The sequence below is a fragment of the Chionomys nivalis genome, chromosome 5 (genome assembly GCF_950005125.1).
Source record: "Chionomys nivalis chromosome 5, mChiNiv1.1, whole genome shotgun sequence".
Taxonomy (NCBI): Eukaryota; Metazoa; Chordata; class Mammalia; order Rodentia; family Cricetidae; genus Chionomys; species Chionomys nivalis.
Genome location: NC_080090.1, coordinates 19,563,429 through 19,582,850, shown reverse-complemented (window position 1 = coordinate 19,582,850; position 19,422 = coordinate 19,563,429). Strand labels below are relative to the sequence as shown.

Here is a 19,422-nt window from a genome sequence, read left to right as displayed (position 1 = left end):
AAATACAACAAATTTTTTTATTATTTCTAATATACATATGAGATTTGGATATGTGTGTGTATGTATGTATGTGTGATGTGATGTGTACTCTTGTGTGTGCAGGCACATGTTCAGGGAAGGCAAAAGGCCTGTGATAGGGTAGAGTAGAGCTAGGTGGGAAAAAGTGATGGAGGTGGGTCTTGTATTTATCTGTTGCTTTCATTGATTAATTAATAAAGAAAACTGATTGGCCCTGATAGGACAGAAAATTAGGTAGGCAGAGTAGACAGAACAGAATGCTGGGAGAAAGAAGCCGAGTCAGTGAGTTGCCATGATTCTCACACTCCAGACAGACGCAGGTTAAGATCTTTCCTGGTAAGCCAGCTCATGGTGCTACACAGAATATTAGAATTGGGTTAGATCAATATGTAAGAGCTAGCCAATAGAGGCTGGAGCTAATGGGCCAAGCAGTGTTTAAAAGAATATAGTTTCCATGTAATTATTTTGGGTGAAGCTAACCATGCGGGTGGCTGGCTGGGCGCTGGGAACGCAGCCCTGCCGCTCTTATTACAACAAAAAATTAAACTGAATGCTGGTAGAAAGGAGTCTGAATGAGGGAAACACCATGGAGCAGCCGCTGGAGACAGACGTGCTAGAATCTTGCTGGTAGGCCACGAGTCTCGTGATAAAATATAAAATAATGGAAATGGGTTAAATTGAGATGTAAAAGCTGGCCCTGTGTCTGTGTGTGTTTGTCTCAATTCCTAGAGATATGTCAGAGGGTTTTAGACTCCTTGTCCAGATCTCACCCCTTGTGTGTCAGTTCCATGTTTTTATTGTTACTCTTATGCTCCTTTAACTGCACTTAGTGCCGTTGCCTCGAAAGCTACACCGTTAAGTGGTTTCTACTTCTCTTTGGAACACACACACTAGTATCTGAACTTTTCTCACAGAACAGACTCTGACTTGGATCAAGCAAAGAGGTGCCCTGAATGCGACCTTCAGTGACCTTCCAGACAAGCTAAAGAGCCTGGTCTTGGGACCAGGCTGGCAGAAAGTTCCACCTGCCTCCCTCCCATCCAGTAGCTGCCATTCTTAATCATAATTACGAGAGAGTTGGTTTTCAGTGTTACCATGGAACTAGGGGTAGGGAGATGGGAAAAGGCTGAGTCAAACATTGGGATGACTCTTTTAAACCAATGATCTTCCAACTGCTGAGTGTTTAGTTAGAGTTCAGAGGTCTGGGGTGGGGTGGGAGGGTAGTTTCACTGTTCTAAAGCTTTTTATTATTCTGTAAGGCCTTAGCATCATCAGCTTTCAGACATAAATCTTTCACATTCCAACCCTGTTAAACACACTTGATAATAGCAGCTTTTCTGGTGGATTCAATTGTTCCACAATATCGACCAATGAAATTCTATTTGGGAAAGATTTCTACTGGCATTCTAGGAGGAAGGTCATCAGATCCCCTTTGGCTGCTGCTGATGGTGGCATGAAACTGTGTCTCTGGCTTATAGAAACAAAACCAAAAACAAACTTTGAAAATATTTAGGGAAAGACAGCAGAGCCAAGCCTTGAACCTTGGAATTGCTGTAAATGCTGCAAAAGAATGAAGTTTGGCCTGGTATGCTCAGCGGAAGTGGCGTTTACAGGCCTGACTTTTCCCCATCCAAATACAAGACAAGGGATATCGCACCTCAAATAGATGGCAAGTACAATGAGAAGGTGAGGTGTAAATAAATCCCAGGGAGGAAAAAAACCCAGGGGGCAGGAGATGTAGCTCAGGAGCAGATTGCATGCTTAACATGTGGTAGACCACGAATCCCCAGCACTGAAGAAAAACACAGGACTCAAGGTGTTCACCGTTGGTTTTGCTTTTAGGAAGACCTGCCTAAGAAATGCGGAGATAAGGTCTGTACTTGCCTGTCAGTGCTTGCTCTCTCCTTGGAAGGTGAATCAGTGAATGGAGACCTGGGGCTTTCCAAATGTTTGGAGTGCTGTTTCTCCAGCTGGCAACCGAGCAGCTCAGAATTGAGGGACTGAGGAAACACCTCCCCACAAGAGACAGAAAAGGACCAGATTACTCTCAATTGTGGTAATGTCCCAGAGGCTAATCTGCATTCTAATGAAGTGAAGCTGGTCAGAAGCCAGTCAGGTCAACCATTAGCTCTTCCTCTTCCTTCAGAGCGGGAAGCCAGGGGCACAATGGGCAAAGCACGGAGCAATGTCTTGATGTACTAAGAACTCATGTCCCAGGCATTTGCTGTAAATGAGGCGGAGAAAAGTCAGGCCTTCTGCCACCCTTATCTTTAGAAATTAATTTGCTCCTCTGCAACTGTATCCGTTTAGATGTTAAAATAGAAACCAGAGGGGTGGGAGAGAATGACCTGTCAGTATGTTAATTGTGACTCTCTCTCTCTCTCTCTCTCTCTCTCTCTCTCTCTCTCTCTCTCTCTCTCTCCTAAATTGTTATTTGTGTGGTGGGGAGCGGTATGTGTATGTGGAGGTATTTGTGTAGCTTAGAAGACATTTTGCTACATGGTAGATTGCATAGCCTTACCTTGTTCATTTTATCGAATTGTATCCTTGAACATTTGGGTCCTTGAACATTTGTGACTCAAATGGAGAGTCACATTGCAAAGTTCCACAGATAATCTCACTGAGGTTTTAATGTATTTAATTGATCTATTCATTAGCAAATAATCACATTGTGCGTTACAGAAAATTCCCATTCACCATTAGGTAAGTGTTCTTTTACGCCCTTCAGCTAACTTTATTAGTTTCATTAAGAAGTTCTTTCAATTTTAGTAACTTTGTAATTAAATACTGTGTAATTTTTAAAATGAGTTTGCATGTGATGTCTCAGCTCCTTTTTCTCATGGATCCTACCGTGTTCGGTGTTATTTGATGATACTCTCACTCCAAAAATGTATCTGAGGTCACTGAGACTGAATCAGTTTTAAAGTACCAGCAAAAACCCAACTAACCCTTATTGTACCATTACAGCTGTTACCGGTTCCATCACCCAGCGCTTTGGCAAAATGTCTAGCTACCCCCAAATGCAGGCACTTCGGGGTTCCAGGGCCATGGAATAGGCAATTTACATAGCCACCCAGGGCCCTCAAGCCCTATGTGACTAAATGCAGTGTGGTCACGTGATCCACTCATGCCACCTCTAAATAAGCCCCTGTGCGCATGCTTTAGGCAGCCTTTAAAAGCTGCATAGGCCCGCTCCATGGCCCTTTTTCCTGCACCAACTTCCTCAGGCCTGCTTTCTCTCGCTAGTGTGTCTCCTGATCTGTTCTCGCTTGTGCCCGGTAATTTCAACAGCAATCGCCTTTTTCTCTTTTGTATTTTTCCATCTCCTTTCCTCTTATACCTGCTAAAATCTTCAACATGCTCAGTCCCCTTCTCAGTGCTAACTTCCCCTGATAAATATGCCTCCTGCTTTGACTCCTGGATCAGAAAACCCAGCTTTCTTTCTGCTTCCTCTGTCTCCCTCCTCCTAGCAGGGGCTTGGTGTTCCTGCTTGCCTATACTGTGTTTCTCTAATTCCAATAAATTATCTTTGAGTTTCTTTCTGTGTCTGTTTTAAAATTACTTTACCTGCAAGACTAAGAACCTACCTGCCAAAAAGATCCTGTGTCCTTTGCAGTGTAACTGAGTTGGTTGGTTACTTAGTTAGGTGCTGCTACCCATATCTTACACTTACTGCCATGCCATCTACTGTCATAGTAGATACTGGCCAAACTCCCCTGGGGTTTTAGACTACACATTGGTGAGGTCATGGATATCTTTGGCTAAGTTTCCATTTCCCAAGCATTGGCTTCTAACATCTCCTCCTCTGGGACACAATTCTCTTAACTGACCTAAGGATTCCCCTTTGGTCACTCTTTTGGTTTTGCAGTGTTATTGTTGCAGAATTTCTTAGCCTCTATCACAGTTTCCTGCATGCCCAAGACCTCTGTTGTCCTGACTCTATTTGCTTCTGGCCTTCCCCAACTTCATTCTAACTAAAAGGGAGTGTGCAAATACTCACTGTATCTTTTTATAAAGATGTCTCCCTAGAGGGAAAAAAAAAAGAAGTATGTAAGAGAAAAATTATTTCCTACCAGTTAGGCACCAAGGACTGTTCTGGGTCATTTACATACATTATCTTAATCCTTTTAACCAATACACGAGTAGGATGTTATTAACCTTTAAAAGATATTAAACACGCTCTGACCTACTGCATTTCCAAACAAGAGTGAGATGATTAAGGCTTTATAACCTAATAAAGACATTAAGATTTATGAATCAATTTATTAATCAAGAAATGTTCACATCTACTTAGCCACTAATGGCCATTTGGAAATGAAGTTACAAATACATTACACTTCAGGCCCAAGGAAACATCCCTAAGTAGCCAAGGGCACGCGCCTGTTGTGATTTAGTCTTATTTTAATAATAGTTTACAAGCGGGGCATTTTTTTTTCTTGCATTTTTTCTCAAACTGAGTTGGTGGGACTAATAATATTAGTAAAAAGTCATAGGTGCAGAGTCATACAGCAAAATCTCTGAGGTCCTTGAGGTTGAAATATGAGCTTAGTTTCCTCTCTGTCTTTCCCATTCCCGACACACTGCACTGACACATGCTGTTTCTTAAAAGTCTCTGGAGACAGAATGGTACCTTTGGTTGTTTCCTGCAAATGTCCTAGAGAATTCTCAGAGCATCCTCTGGTTGTTGTCATGGGTTACAGCGGCAAAGCATTTGGAAATTCAATGTGTTGTCTTGAATATGCCCTTGTATATGGATACAATCCATCCTTGCACTGAAATGAATGGAATGGATTCATAGTACTCGACTCTTGTCCCTAAGTTAACGCCCTAATCATTTCTAACTTATCACATAACAAGAAGTGCTCACCCAGCTATCAGGGCAGATACACCAGCAAGCCCCAAGGAGCAAGATCAAGTGTGATACTTGTCATGAAGCCTGGGAATCATCCTGCCTTCATTTCTTATACTGGCTCCTGTCAGCTGATAGCTTAAATAAGTTCACGGTCACATTTCTGTTATTCAGAATAAGTACATTTTTCCCCCTCAGGATCTGCTGAAAACGTTATTGCAACATTGCAAAGAAAAACTGGGTCAAGGAGGACTAGATGCTTTTATAATGTGAATACAGAAACTTTGAGTCACTGGGGGATGGTGGCGGGGCCAGGGGAAGAACTGTGAGCTGTGAAGCTCTGCGAGGAGAGTGCGAAGGCAGAAGTTTTATGTCTGGAAACCTTTAAGAAATTTTTATTTTCTGCCTTATAGTTCAGCTGATACTAGAGATGAGGATGGGGTGGGCTGGGATTGCCATGGGCTAAAGAGCAAAAACAAAACAAACCTCCAAAGCTTTAGTCTGTGCTTTCTGAAAGCTAGTCAAAGCCTTCACAGACTCCCTGAGAAACCTGGGTGTATTCAGCTGCTGTAAAACTCCTTAAATGTATCCCCCTCCCTATCTCTCTCTCTGTCTCTCATGCGTGTGTGTATCACACAGATACCCAACTGTCACAGAGCATATTTTGAGAACATAAGATGACTATGTTCAGTTGGGGTTATTCTATTTTCATACTGGGCTCCTGGGATCAGTTACCCATATATGCATATATAAGGGTACCCATACATACATATGTACACATACATATATACATACACACACATACCATTCTTAGCCTTTCTTTTCTGCATGATCCCATTATGTAGGCCCATAGATAATGAAGGTGATTAACATAATGGTGGAAATTGCCACTGAAATAACTCAAGGCACCCGTGGAAGCACACATTTCACATACAACTTTCTTCCTGTAATAGCTTATTAACCAGAGCTCCATCTTAGCTTCCATGTGGGCTATCCAAGGCTGTTCTGAATAATAACACCTTTTAAGAGAGAAAGTTTATTAACTTAATTTGAAATATCAAGGTTTTTTTTGAGACAGGGTTTCTCTGTGATGTCTTGTCTGCTGTGGCACTTGCTCTCTAGACCAGGCTGGGCTTGAACTCACAGAGACCTGCCTACCTCTGCCTTCTGAGAGATGAAATTAAGGGTGTTTGCTATCTGTGCCCAGCAAATTTTGTATTTTTTCAAAAGCCAAACACGTATATAATCAACTTTTCCCCAGCTGTTTACCCTACTTATATTCTAACCTATCTGCACATTCTTCCTACCAATTCTTTTCCAATTTGTGATGGTATTGATCTGCTAGACTAGACCCCACTGCTGATATATCACTGATGTTGACAAACTTCCTCCGTATTTAAATTGTCCTACATAGTTAGAGGACACTAATAACTTGATATATTTTAGTAGCTGGGGTATGCTATACTTTGGCATAGATAAAAGTAAAGAAGCCACTGTACTTTAGCACTATCTCATCCTTGAAAGGTATCAAGATTTTTTTTACCTGTGTCCATGGGGGACTCCAGAGATTGGAATAAGAATGTCTTGAGAGTCAGAAAAATGTTTCCTCTGTGAAATATGGATTTTTTCGTGGCTTTTTTTTTTTAATCCAAAAAGGGAAGAGTTATGGGTCTTAAGGTCAGACTGCATGGATTTATATGCTGACGGCAATATGTAACACTGCGCCAAAACATCATATCCTGTGTGTTGAATATCTTTTAAATTAGAGTTACTCATTTTGTTTTGTGTGAGTGTCTTGTCTTCATGTATATGATTTGTGCTCTGAGAGGTCAGAAGAGGGCATCAGTTCTCCTGGAACTGGAGTTATGGATGGTTGTGAACCAGCATGTGGGTGCTGGGAATTGAACTCAGGTCCTCTGGAAAAGCAACAAGTGCTCATAACCCCTGAAGCATCTCCCCAGCCCATGATATATATCTTTAATATTTTCCATTCATTTATTTTCTATGTCCGTGGAGTGTGGCATGTCATGTATATGGGAGTCAGTGAGAACCTGTTTTCTCCTAATACCATGTAGGCTCTAGGGATTGGACACAGACTATTAGGCTTGTCTGCTGAGCCATCCTCATCCTGACCTGTTCGGTATTTTAAAATGAAAGAATTTAGGTAGATTCTGAGAGGAACCAGATCGCCCAGCACTTGCTGTTTCTCTTCCATTTGATTTCTCTACTCCTGTCCCTTGGTCCTCTCAGACTTTCCCACAGTCTCCACCTTGTCAAACCAGCTGAGGAAAGAGTAGGGTGGAGTCATTGGTTCAAGTCTGCCTTTTCATATGGACTTGACCCTCACATAAGGCTTCTGCTAAGGAAATATGAGCTCTCTTCTCTTTAATCTGTCGGGTGCATGAGATTCAGCCAAGAACCAAGCAGGGCGAAGTGAGGCTTCTCTCCTCTAATCTCAATTTACCATTGTGTGACTTCAAACAAATTGCCGGTTTTCTCTTCATCAATAATTGAAGATGAAATATCTCCTGTAGAATCTTCTCTTTGAACACTTGTTGCCCAGCTAATGGAGTGCTGTTTCGAATGTTGTAGAACCATTAGGATGTGGACTCTTAAAAGAGGAAGTGAAGCACTGGGGGAGGGCTTGACATTTGGTAACCCCATTCCTCTTCTTGTCCACTCTTTGTCTCCTGATAACGGATATAACGGTGACTTCCACTCCTGCTGCCATGCCTTCCCCTCCAGGATAAACTCTAAGCCATAATAGAGCCCTCCTATCAGAAGTGCTTTTGGTAGGAATTTCGTCACAAACATGAGGAAAGTCACTAACAGAGCCCATAAGAGAGTGGCAAACAGGAAACTTTCACTAAGTCCAGAAGCATGATTTAAAGAAAAAAAAAAGATCACTGCTCAAGCCTCACTCTAGCTAAAATACTCATTAGCTTTCAGGCAAGCATAGATTTCATCATATGCTGGAAAGTCCTCCTCAGATAGGTCTGAAAATGTGGGAGCCTGATTTGTGGTGTTTTCCATAGAAGATTAGCCATCTCCCTGATACCAGGTCAGTCCATCATTGAGATTCTTCTAGTGTGCTGGCCCTGACTCTATCCCATCCAAACCTGAGATGAACTGGAGGGTGGCAGCTTACACTGCAGCTCCCAGGCTGGGAGTTCCTTCTCTTCACTTCCTTTTACAGCTAGCACCACCAACAAAAGCTCCCAAAGCAACGAGATTCTGCATCTTTTAATGAAAGATAAAACAACAATATAAACATACACAAATTTACAGAGAAGAGGTCAACTTTGATACATTTGGAGTAAAAGGTGTTTTCTCATTTAAATATGGTATAAAAATAAACGCAGGAAACATGAACAGACAATGTCCAGAGAACAGACGAAGACGGGCGTTTGTTTCAGATTGTGGATACAAAGGTGGAAGGACACCTTCTGTGCTAATTTGTTATTTAATAAATGTGAAGCCATGTGTATACTTATTGATATATACTTTTTTTTTCTTTTACAATTCTTCCAGTTTGTGACTGACTGAATTCTCAGTGAACTGTGTATCTAGCGGAAGCTTAAGAAAAGGAGAGAAGGGGGAAAATAAAGTTTACTTCACTTGAACTGGTTAAAAAGGAAAAAGACACAGATCCAGCTTAATAAGGGGGGCAAGGGAAGCAGACGACAGGTGGAGATGGAGGCAATGGGTGGTGAAGAGTCCCTTGGCGGTGGCGATGCCTTAATGTGCACACAGGAGAGAACAATTCAGGTCCTTCATTCATGCAACATCTCGGTCTAATGTCCTCGGCTCCAGGTAACAGCAATGGGCTACAAGGTATGGGCGATGGCTCCATTCAGCTTTCGTGTCACCAAGACAATCCTTTTAGTAAGACTGAACAAGGCTTGTTAACCTCTTGGATGTGAGAGATTTCCCCTGAGAAAAAAATATCAAATGAAGAAAGAAAGAAAATAATTCACGATCACTGGAAAACTGTACTATAATAGAATTGAGCTACTAGAGCAGAAATTGGTGTTAGGGTCAAAACTGGACCCTTGTCTTTTGGTGTGTGGTCCTGGGAAGCAAGCCCTAGACCTCACACATAATAGGCATGTGCTCTAGTCCTGAGCTCTGCCCTCTTAGGGCCCCCAAACTGAACTCCTTAAGTTACCCTGAATTCCAACATCATGATGAACCCTCTCCCTTCCCTCACCCTCCCACCACAAAAACATCAAACAAATGACTCTCCCTCCCCAAACACTCCCTCTCCTCCCAGCCCCTCCCCCCACTGCAAACAGACTGATGAGGTCACAGCACACATTAGCAAATCATAAACATGTCCAGAAACGTTCCACGGAGGCTGAGCTATGAGGCAACGCCTAGGTTCCCAACCCGGAATAGACATCCTAGCAAGAATTGCATCAGATATTCTGCAGGACAACAATGTGAATGCATTCGGTCAAGTAGGTGCTTGGGTTGGGGTGGGATTGAACTACATAGCATGCACTTCTGAGGATGTGATTGGTAGAAGCTCAGACTGAAGTCTCTCCCTTGTAGTTAATGGAGGAAAAGAAGCCAATCGTGAGTCTTGAGATAAAAGTCTATTCATTCCTCTTTCAATCAGTCAACATTGTTTAGCCATCCCCTGTTTGTGTTTTTCCCAAACTGGAATATGTATATGTATATATGTATGTTGTGTGTGTGCGTGTGTATTAAGATACACGGAATATAGAATATATATATATATATATATATATATCTTAATTCCACATATTTTGCTATTATACTATTACAGAGAGTACGTGGGATTTTTTTATTTGTTTCTTTCTTTTATAAAATCTTGACTACCAAGTTGTTTTTAATAATGGCGAGCGTGCTGGAGCTATAAGGGATTTGATATTTTTAATGAGAATACAGGTTATGGACTGGTGAGTTGTCTCATCACTCATTTTCTAGGTTTTGATATGAAAGTGATTGACCTATTCATTGAATTTCTTTTTCCTTCAGAAGGGATGAGATAGAGACCTTTGGGGGGGGAGAAACTACAGTATTTGGGAAATAACTTGTGTCACAGCTGTATTCTTGACTTGATGCTCAATGTGGTTGAGTTTGATCAAGGGCTGTGTCAGAAATCGTCACTCACAGCTATCATCTCAAGCTGTTGATGAAGTGAGAACACAGGAATTGAGTGCTTGTCAACACGAGAAATGTGTTTCCCACGGTCCAGAGAGCCTGAATGTGCTTTGTTGTTATTGCTGTTGTTGTTCTTGCTGTTTCTGAGAGGGCTTTCTTCTGGTCCACAAATAGTACATTCTTTGGTCCTCACATACGAGAAGAGGAGAAGAAGCTGCTGGCGGCCTCCTTCACAAAGCCCTTAAACCTGTTTGTCAAACCTCCTCCCTTAAGATCTAATCATCCTCCACGTCTGACCTGCTAGTCTATATCCTTGCCACTGTAGAATTTAACATGTGGTATTTTTCTTGGCTGGGAAGCACAAAAATTCAACCCCAAACTGCTACATTTTAGGCAAAGAATGATATGTTTAAGAAATGATTAATAACTCTTTAATTGCTAGTAAAGATTAGTAACTCCATAATTCATAATTGATAAGCTTTCTTTATACCTTGTATGGTCTTTGACTGACTGTTGTAATAAGAAGCGGCGGGGCTGCTTCCCACCGCCACCCGGTTAGTTTTACCCGAAATAATTATACGGAAATTGTATTTTTTTAATCACTGTCTGGCCCATTAGTTTTAGTCTCTTATTGGCTAGCTCTTACATATTGATTTAACCCATTTTTAATATTTTGTGTAGTACCACGAGTTGGCTTACCAGGAAAGATCTTAACCTGCGTCTGTCTGGAGTGGGAGAATCATGGCGACTCCTGACTCGGCTTTTTTCTCCCAGCATTCTGTTTTGTTTACTCCGCCTACCTAATTTTTGTCCTATTAAAGGGGCCAAGGCAGTTTCTTTATTACTTAACCAATGAAACAACAGATAGAAAGATGACCCACCTCCATCAACTGACAACGTGGCAGACAAGAGAAGCAAGACATTTTCTCTTGTTTGGAAAAAGGCTCCCAGCTTGGCTTTTAGAGGCTGGCAGCGAAAGCTTCCCGTATTCAAAGAAAGCATCTCATAACAGGCTATGCTTAGCTCCTCCCATCCAAAGAAAATACCAAAAAGCAGTGTGTAATCTGCACACACGTCCTGCCCATGATAGTTTTGCAGAACATACCCAAGTGAGATTTTGGGCCTCCATGTGAGGACACAGGAAGAGGCTACCATCAGTGAAACACAAAATGGATCCCCACAAGCCATGGAATTGGCTGACATCTCGATCCTGAATTTTCAGCCTCTAGTACTGTGGGCAGTGTTTGTGTTGTATTAGGGTATTTTGTTATAGCAGCCCAAAGTGATGAAGATTTCTACTTCCAATCCTGTACCTGTTTTCTCATCCTTAAGTGGAGACAATAATTGCATCTGCTTTAAAACCTTGCTTGGAACACTGATGCAGGCACATGTTCTTAGGGCATCCTTGGAGTCACTTTATCTTGGCTATGACCTTACTATTGTAAATGCTGCTTATACTATCTTTTAAGTAAGGAAATCTGATCTCTTAGGAATTACAGGACTGAAACTACTATTCTGATGCTGTGAAAGGGCAGAAAATCACAAAGGAACTGAAAACCAAGGTTGTTCTCCTTATGTCCATCCAAAATAGGTAATAATGTATTTTATTGGTGTTAGCATCAAAAAGCACTTTTCTGTGCTTAAAGATGTTACTCTTTGCTGTATTTGCTACAGTATGTGTTATTAACATACATAAATAGATACATGTGTAAGCACTCATTTATTCTGAGATGAAATAATTTGTCTTGAAATGGGATTTACTAATGTCATTAGTGGAGAAGAAGGAGAGAAGAAGGCTAGGCCAAGATAGAACTATTTCTCTTAAAACTTTAGGTTACCGTGATTTGGGTCAACATTCTGAAAAAGAAGACTGAAATAGCTGTACTGTAATAAAGGTCATTTGAAACCCAGGCACAGTTACATTTTATCTAGATAGAAACCCTTGTCACTTTTTAATTTATAAATTTAACTTAAAAGGGAACATGGTTCTTTTCTCGTGGTTTTGTTTTTAAGTTTCTGCAAATCATAAAGACGGCTAACATCTGATGTACTACAGACTTCACTAAACATAAATTCTGGTCAAAGGCGAACCTGACTAGCTCTGTCCTAAGACATAGCTTAAAAACTCTTCCCTGGAAGCCCACAGTGAAGCAGTGTCACGGTTAACCTGGGGGTTTGAGATAACAAAGAAACAGTGATCTGAAATGAGAAGGTGTGTGCCTGTGTTTGTGTGTAGTCCTGATTGTCAACTACACAACAAGCTATTGGTGTTGTGCACCACGATGATTAAAAAGGGACACTAGGTGCAACTAATAGTGGACAGATCCTAAGAGCCTGTGGTGACAGGAAGAACATGCATGTCTGGTGGCTCACTTAGATTTACAGATCTAGACCCTGTACACAACCTGCCTTGCTTCCTTGTAGCGAATACCAGTCCTAACGTTGGTGGCCATAGAGAGGATTCGCCCTATTGAAAAGTATTAAAGGCCTAACAACACTGCTCTCTCCTCCCAGGGATGTAAACATGCATCTTTTAAATTGCATATGAGCCATTTACAACGGCATTTTGAGTCAGTGTCCTAGAAGTCATGTAGAATGGTCCCTGACCATTATTTTTGGATAGCTATGATGATGAACTAGAGAGATTTTCATGGCTAAATTCTAAATTCTCTACTCTAGCAATTAAAAGGGATGAAGAAAATCTTACCAGTAGGATTTACCTACAAGATTGCTCGATCACAATAATTTGATAATTTCATATGAAGAGAAACTGTCTTAATTTGGGAACTACATGAAGGGCAAGTGTGATGTCAGCTCCTCCTGTCTGTCTCAAAGACAGGGACTACAGCAGAAACAAGTCTACAGGAAAGATAAACACAGACACTTCGACCAAATCCAAAACTCAAGAGACTGTAAGTAAGCCTTTGTGGTATGTAGCTGAGGGACAGTATGTTAGAAAAAACAAGAGTGTGTTCGGTTTCTGAACCAATCGAGCCTGGCACAGAGGTGAAGTTGGAGCACCAGCTTAACCTGCAACACAAGAGTCATCTAAACAAAGTTCCGTGTGTCTCACTATGAAATTTCACCTTCATCAGACCACACCTTTCCCTTCCCACATGATTCCAAGAGGTTTGCTGTAAATAGGAAGAGAAGAAGCAACAAGCCCCCCAAACAGCAACTTATGAGGTGTTCATTTTATGGTCTAGGTACTGAACCCTGGGCCACACACATGACTTAGCACTTGACCACAGAGATGTAACCTCAGCCCTCTTACTTAATTTTATTTTTAGATACAGTCTCACCAGGTTGCCCAGGATAGCCTTGACCTCACTTCTTAGGCCAGGGCGGTCTTGAATTTATCATCTTCCTGCCTCAGCTTCCAAGTTGTTGAGATTACAGACATATTTACTCACAGTTATGATTTTTTAACTGATTTAAAAACCTCATTCTTAGTCTTAAAGCAGAGAGATGAAACAAGGTGTTTAAGAGTCCATGAAAATGGACAGGAAGACCAGGCTCTAGGCACAGCGTGAAACTTGTGACGAAGGGAACATAGAAACAGTTTTCCACTTCCCTTTTCTGCTTAGCTTGACCCATAAGCAAGCACAAGTAGCTACATTTTCCTGAGCAGTCGACTCCATAAGTTTATGATTAACATGGAAGTACACACACAGTTCAGCAAGTAGACTGAAGAGTGATACGAGCTGAGTTACAGGGATTCAGGGGTGGGCACCAACCTTAGCCTGATCTTAGCATGAAAATCCCAAGACTACACTTTCACCTTTCTGTTTAACTCAGCCTCATAACTCTTGCTATTCCATCACAGTTCCTACTTGCGGGTGTCCTGGAAATCCCCACATTGCTACTAGACGTTCCTGTAGACTTATAAGCAATTCTAGAATAACATCCCAGTGATTACCTGCTCACTGATTTAGGTGGTCTTATGAATGCCTAGTTTATAGGCATGAAATCAACACCATTGACCATGTGAGCATACGTATATAAAAAGATGAACTAAAGACATCATCTCTTTAACTCTTGTATTGAAATGTTCTTGTCTCACTATTTGCCTAGATTTCCAAGTCACTCACTATCTGGTTTCTCTGTCCCTCTAGTCTGCTTAGTGTCACTTCACACATGGCTCTTCCACTGACTTGGCACCTGATGCTCTTTCAGTCAAGACTCTCTCTCTGCACACACCTGTGCTCTTTACTCAGCTGTCAGTGATAAGTGTTCTATCCACATCCCTGCCTCCTGGATTTTGCCATTCCCCTCCCTCAGTTCTGCATCCATGCACTTATATGCCTCTGGGTATTATTTTGTATGTCACTCACCAAGGTGAAGTTATTGACAGCTGTTAAACAACACCAGGCTTATAGAAGTCCCCAAATAAATTCACAGTTCCTTCCATGAGCTGAACTCTCTCACCAGAATGATCACTTCAAGAATAATTTTACAAAAGGAGGTAAGAAGGATTTCAATGTCTTGGAATTAAATAACTTTTAATTCATGGCAGAAGAGTCTTGATATGGTGAAGGAACAGAGATTTGGTGATAGAGGGACACCGATCTCACCTTATGTATTAACCAATTCACTAACAGAATCTGGTTATTTCAACATGGAAGATGGCTACAAAGAAACTGAATCTAGTCTGCCTGTCGCAAAAGTTCTTCCCTGATTTAATAAAAATTCTTCTAAGTAAAGCTGCAAATGAGTTTATTAAAGCATGTTAGATGATTCTAGCGAAACTGTGAATGGATACAGCTTCCTCTAATGTCAGATGTATAGCAATTCTGAGATTGAAGAAAAGAAGGAAGCGGATTCTGTCCTTGGAATGTTGACTTTCTTAACTAAGAGGATATAGGTATGAACAATCAAACACTTAGGCACTGACTACTAGATTTCTATATGGGTTAAAAAAGATCATAAACCAAATAACCTCACTTCCTTATTTAAAATTATAAAGTAGACAACCATTAGATAAAAATACAGATAATAGAAAAAACAATAAAACTTAAAAAATAATTGTTTACAAACTAAAACTTTTCAACTGTTTTATTAAAAATCACATTTTAGAGCTTTTTAAAAACAAAATGAATTATACTATGGATACTGACTTACTGTGGCAGGTAATTTAAACTATGCATGTCATTCAGCTATCCATTTCTTATAAAACAGCTTTCCCAACTAATATGTGACAAAATCAGTTTAGGTAGATGCAGTTGTTTAGGAAAAATTTAAATATCCTAAAACAGGTTAGAAAATAGCACATGCGATCTACCCAATAGAGGAATTTACTGCTTGTGGAGAGTTTTAATCCATACAATTTAAACTTATGTAAGTGTAATCTACATGTATGTATGTTTATATATAGTACACACAGATGTAAAATGAATCAAATGTCAGTGGTATTAAAAAACATGAAAGCCACTGTTCTGAACCTGATTTTAATATGTGGGCAATGGTGCAGTACATGGGCTCTGATAGATTAAGAAAGTCTCAGTTTCTGAACTTTCAGAATTTCTATATTTAGCAATTACATGATGCAATGAATGTTTTTGTGTATGCCAGAACATCTGGGGTTTATTAGGGCTAAATTACTTTAAATTGAATTATTAATTTAAAGTTACAAGAATGTAGAAGCTTTTAGAATATTTTATCAATTCTATCGCATAAAAAGATAACAGTTTATACTTACAGAAACAGTTTGAAATTGTCTAATTTTATCTCCTTCCTTCCTTGTTCTCTTTTCCCTTCCTCCCTCCCCCCTTTTCTCCTACCACCTCATTTTTCTAATTCATGACTTGAGGACAATGTATTTATTATATATTTACTTGAGTCAATATATTTATTGACTATTTGTGTTTATCATTAAAACTGCCCAATTCCTTTGCTAATTCTCCTCATGGCAGATTTCTCTCCCAGTTATCGTTCACCAAGAACTTGCAGCACATCAACTACATTAGCTGTGTATCTGTCTGGACATGCGCACTGACAGTTGTTAGAAAGGATTTACCAGATTTGAGGACGGGAGCTTGCTTTAAACAAAGGCTCTCGGGCTAAGTACGGCGTGGAGCAGCCTTTCATGGCATCTCTGTGGATGAGACAGAGAAAGATGCAGTTCATAACTAGGCAAACGACCACCTCCAAGGTGTGCTGTGCACTAGAGCGGTAGCTTCTGCTGTCTTCCCAACACCTTAGAGCATTTCCTTTGTTAGCCTGAACGAAACGTTAGTAGGCTGCAGAGAGAATGCATGCATGATGCAAACTTGATCATCCGCTTCAAAAGACTAGCCAAGAGATACTCCAAAGAGACAGCAAGTACAGAGATAAAGTATGAAATTTAATAACAGGGCAAAACAGGAAGAAGTTAGAAATTCAAATTTACATTAAGATGAAGAAGCGACAAACAAAAAGTCTAGAAACAAAAGACAAGAGTAGAAAACATAACTACAGTTCATAAAGAAAAAACAATGTTTCAAAACAGTTTAGCTAAAGCACCAAAGGATTCTACTTGGTTATGGTTAGAGGTTGGGGCCAGAAAGCTGATGCAGTTTTCCAGTTAGATTGTCAAGAAGACATATCTAGGGAGGTGATAGCTCTTGTTGGGTCACATGTTACGTGTGTTGTGTTGGCTGTGATCTAGGAGGGCTTTTGATGGACTAAAGCAAACAGTAGTGCGCAGTTAAGGTAGTGAGAAAACACAAAAGGAAATGCAGGAGAGCGCCCCTCCTCATGCAAATCCACTCAGACTTAATCTGAAGTCAACTTTTAAGGTATCTTCACATTATCAAATCTTTCCAAGTGTTCTTGCTCAGTTTTCACAGAAATATCATTTTCAGATTCACATTTCATACTTTATTTATGTGTTAATAAATTATATATAAATGTAAGGATTCCATAATAGCTGTAAAAAGAAACGTAACTGACTCGATGCAGCACAATTCCGATGGAGGTTATGGAGTTGAGCTCACCTAATGGGAGAGCAGCCTATTCGCTGTGTCACTGGCTTTGTGCTTCACACTGATCTGTGGAAAGGGTGGGGGGTACTGCCTTGTGCAAGACAGGGGCTCTCAAAGCATGGTCTTTACTCCAGTAGCATGATCACCACAAGTATCAATTAAAGAGGTCTGGATGGGCCCGGGGGATTTTCCATCAAGGTGTGTTAAGACTCCTTGAGGGGGCTCTGATGCAGGCAAGTGAGAAGTCCTGATATTTGGTAAGAAGAGCTGGAGTGTGAACACTCCTAAGGTGGTAATCCTTCCCCTGTATTGTCCTGAGATGCTTATAACCAATGCAGGAAAGAGAGCAACAGAGACAGAGACACACAGAGAACGACTGTAATTCAATGAACAGGGGACGAGCTCACAGACTCTGTGTTTTCTAGGCTACTGGTAACTTCAGGATGTGGTAAGTGGCATCCCACTTAGAAAGGTAGCAAGCTAGAAATTTTAACTGAGAGGAACAGCAAGAAAACTTGGGAAGAGGTGACATATACCATGACTTCAAATGATACCCCTGTGGTCACATAGACGAGGGGTTTGCATGGGTCTTCTCAGTTACAGGCCAGTAGAGATGATACCTGAAGACCACGGAAGAGTAGACGATCCTAGAAACAAGAGGGTGTGGATTTCTTAATGATGGATTTGATGCCTCTGCCACCCAAATGTACTATGTTTCTGGAAGTCAGGGCCAGCAATCATAGTGAGTCTGTAGAAGAAGACCCTAGGCACTACCCTGGATAAACAGGTTCTGCTGAATTCCTTTGTAATTCTGAGATGACCATAATAATTAATATCTTTTCCAGTATCTTCTCAGAACACTTTGTAGACTTATCATTTAAAACTTGAAAAGAGAAAGATTTCCCAATGACTTTTGTTTTACTTTTGATATTAGTAATATGCTCTTATATAAACAGTGATATACATATTTTAATTGAATACTCTTATTCGTGGGTGGTTATTGTTCCCCTTTGTATTAACTAAGCAATGACTATTGTGCATTTGTGTGTATGTTCTTCGTGAGCTAGATAAAAGTAAAAAAGATCTTTAATGCCAAAGCTATCCGTATGGTTTGGAGAAACAAATCAAATGACAGTTGAACTTTTTATTTCTCCTTCTAGAAACAATTAACAGTTGGTAGATTGCACTTTAAAGGGACAGTAATCGCCACAGCAGTTTTATTGCTGCTTCTCACTGGTTGGGGGCACAGGAATAATGAGTGAGTGTGGGATTTTCGAATATTGTTCATCCCACTCAGACCCCGACCACTGGCAAACAAGAACGGTGCAGCAGTGAGAGAGTAAAGTCATATGCCACCAGCTGATCAAGTCCAATCCAGGCTGCTTGTGTGGTCTGCCAGGGTGTACGGGAACCACAGCGGGATGGCTACAGATGCACTCATAAGACTTCCAAGCACACAAAGGCTTGCAAGTTCTGTAAGAGTCTCTTGTCTTGCTATTGTAAATGGTCTCCAAGAACAGGCACAAATGATAGAAGAGTTAAAAATTACTCCCACAGCGTTCCGTCAGCATCAAAGTGCCTTTCACTTTTCTGAAAGATGTTTCATAGGGAGCATCAAGAAACATATATGGGAAACCCTGTCTCGAAAAACCAAAAAAAAAAACAAAAAAAAAAAACAAAAAAAAAGAAACATATATGGCCCCATATGTGGTTTTAGAATGGATGAAAGAAAATGAGAAATAGTTGACTTGGTCAAGTATGTAGTCACATAGGGAGACATGGATTGAAACTTGACTCTAGTGTTAGTGGCAATTAAATCTGGAGCCTTATCTTTGCCTATTTAAGAGCTCTTCACACTTTTCCCAGCTACATGAAACACACTCATTAGAAGAGAACATGCACAATCATTGTTCTTAGAACACTGACGAGATTGTGTGTATTTAATTTTGTTGCATGCCGCTTTGCTTAATGAGATAATTTAGAACAAGGTTGTGTGGATGATTAAGTATATTGCCAGGGGCTGTGATGTTAAGTCTTTATATACACACAAACATGCCCAGGTCTTTCTACTTCCATCAGTGACAATTCAGAGGATGGATATAAGATGATATGAAACTTGAGACATTCCAGAGTCATAATTTAAGCTCAAGAAATCTTCAAATAAAAACAGTGACAAGGAAAAATACTATTGGCTACCTTATCAACATTATGAATCCTGAATTAGACGGTTTTAAGCTCAATCTCAATTTCCAGTAAATGTGTCTTTAAAGCGTTGCAGTAAACACGTTGGGATTCCAAATTTTCTTCCTCCTTCCCTTCTCTTGCTTGAGCAGCCCTGTTCGATCTGGAATCACCTAAGCTGTGTGTTGGAACGGTAGCCGCTGGTCCTATAGAAGGATCCCCTGCTCTCTCCCCCACCTTCTACAGCCCCAGAGGTGGCAGAACATGGTCTGGCTCCTCATC

General features: G+C 40.6%; 1 protein-coding gene across 4 annotated transcripts in view; it reads right to left on the bottom strand.

The window, feature by feature from the left end:
• Nucleotides 1-8,093: 8,093 nt before the first annotated feature.
• The window catches only part of Rgs7 (regulator of G protein signaling 7), a 374,810-nt gene continuing 363,481 nt past the window's right edge, over nt 8,094-19,422 (bottom strand). For 3 of the 4 annotated variants that reach the window (XM_057769480.1, XM_057769483.1, XM_057769484.1), the window contains one exon: nt 8,094-8,800. Coding sequence is in view for 2 of the 4 variants with exons in the window: in XM_057769483.1 (XP_057625466.1) it covers nt 8,750-8,800 (51 nt within the window). In the remaining 2 variants the exon portion in view is untranslated. Of the gene's footprint in view, nt 8,801-16,013; nt 16,092-19,422 lie in introns of all 4 variants that reach the window. The other variant, XM_057769481.1, reaches the window with a different exon arrangement.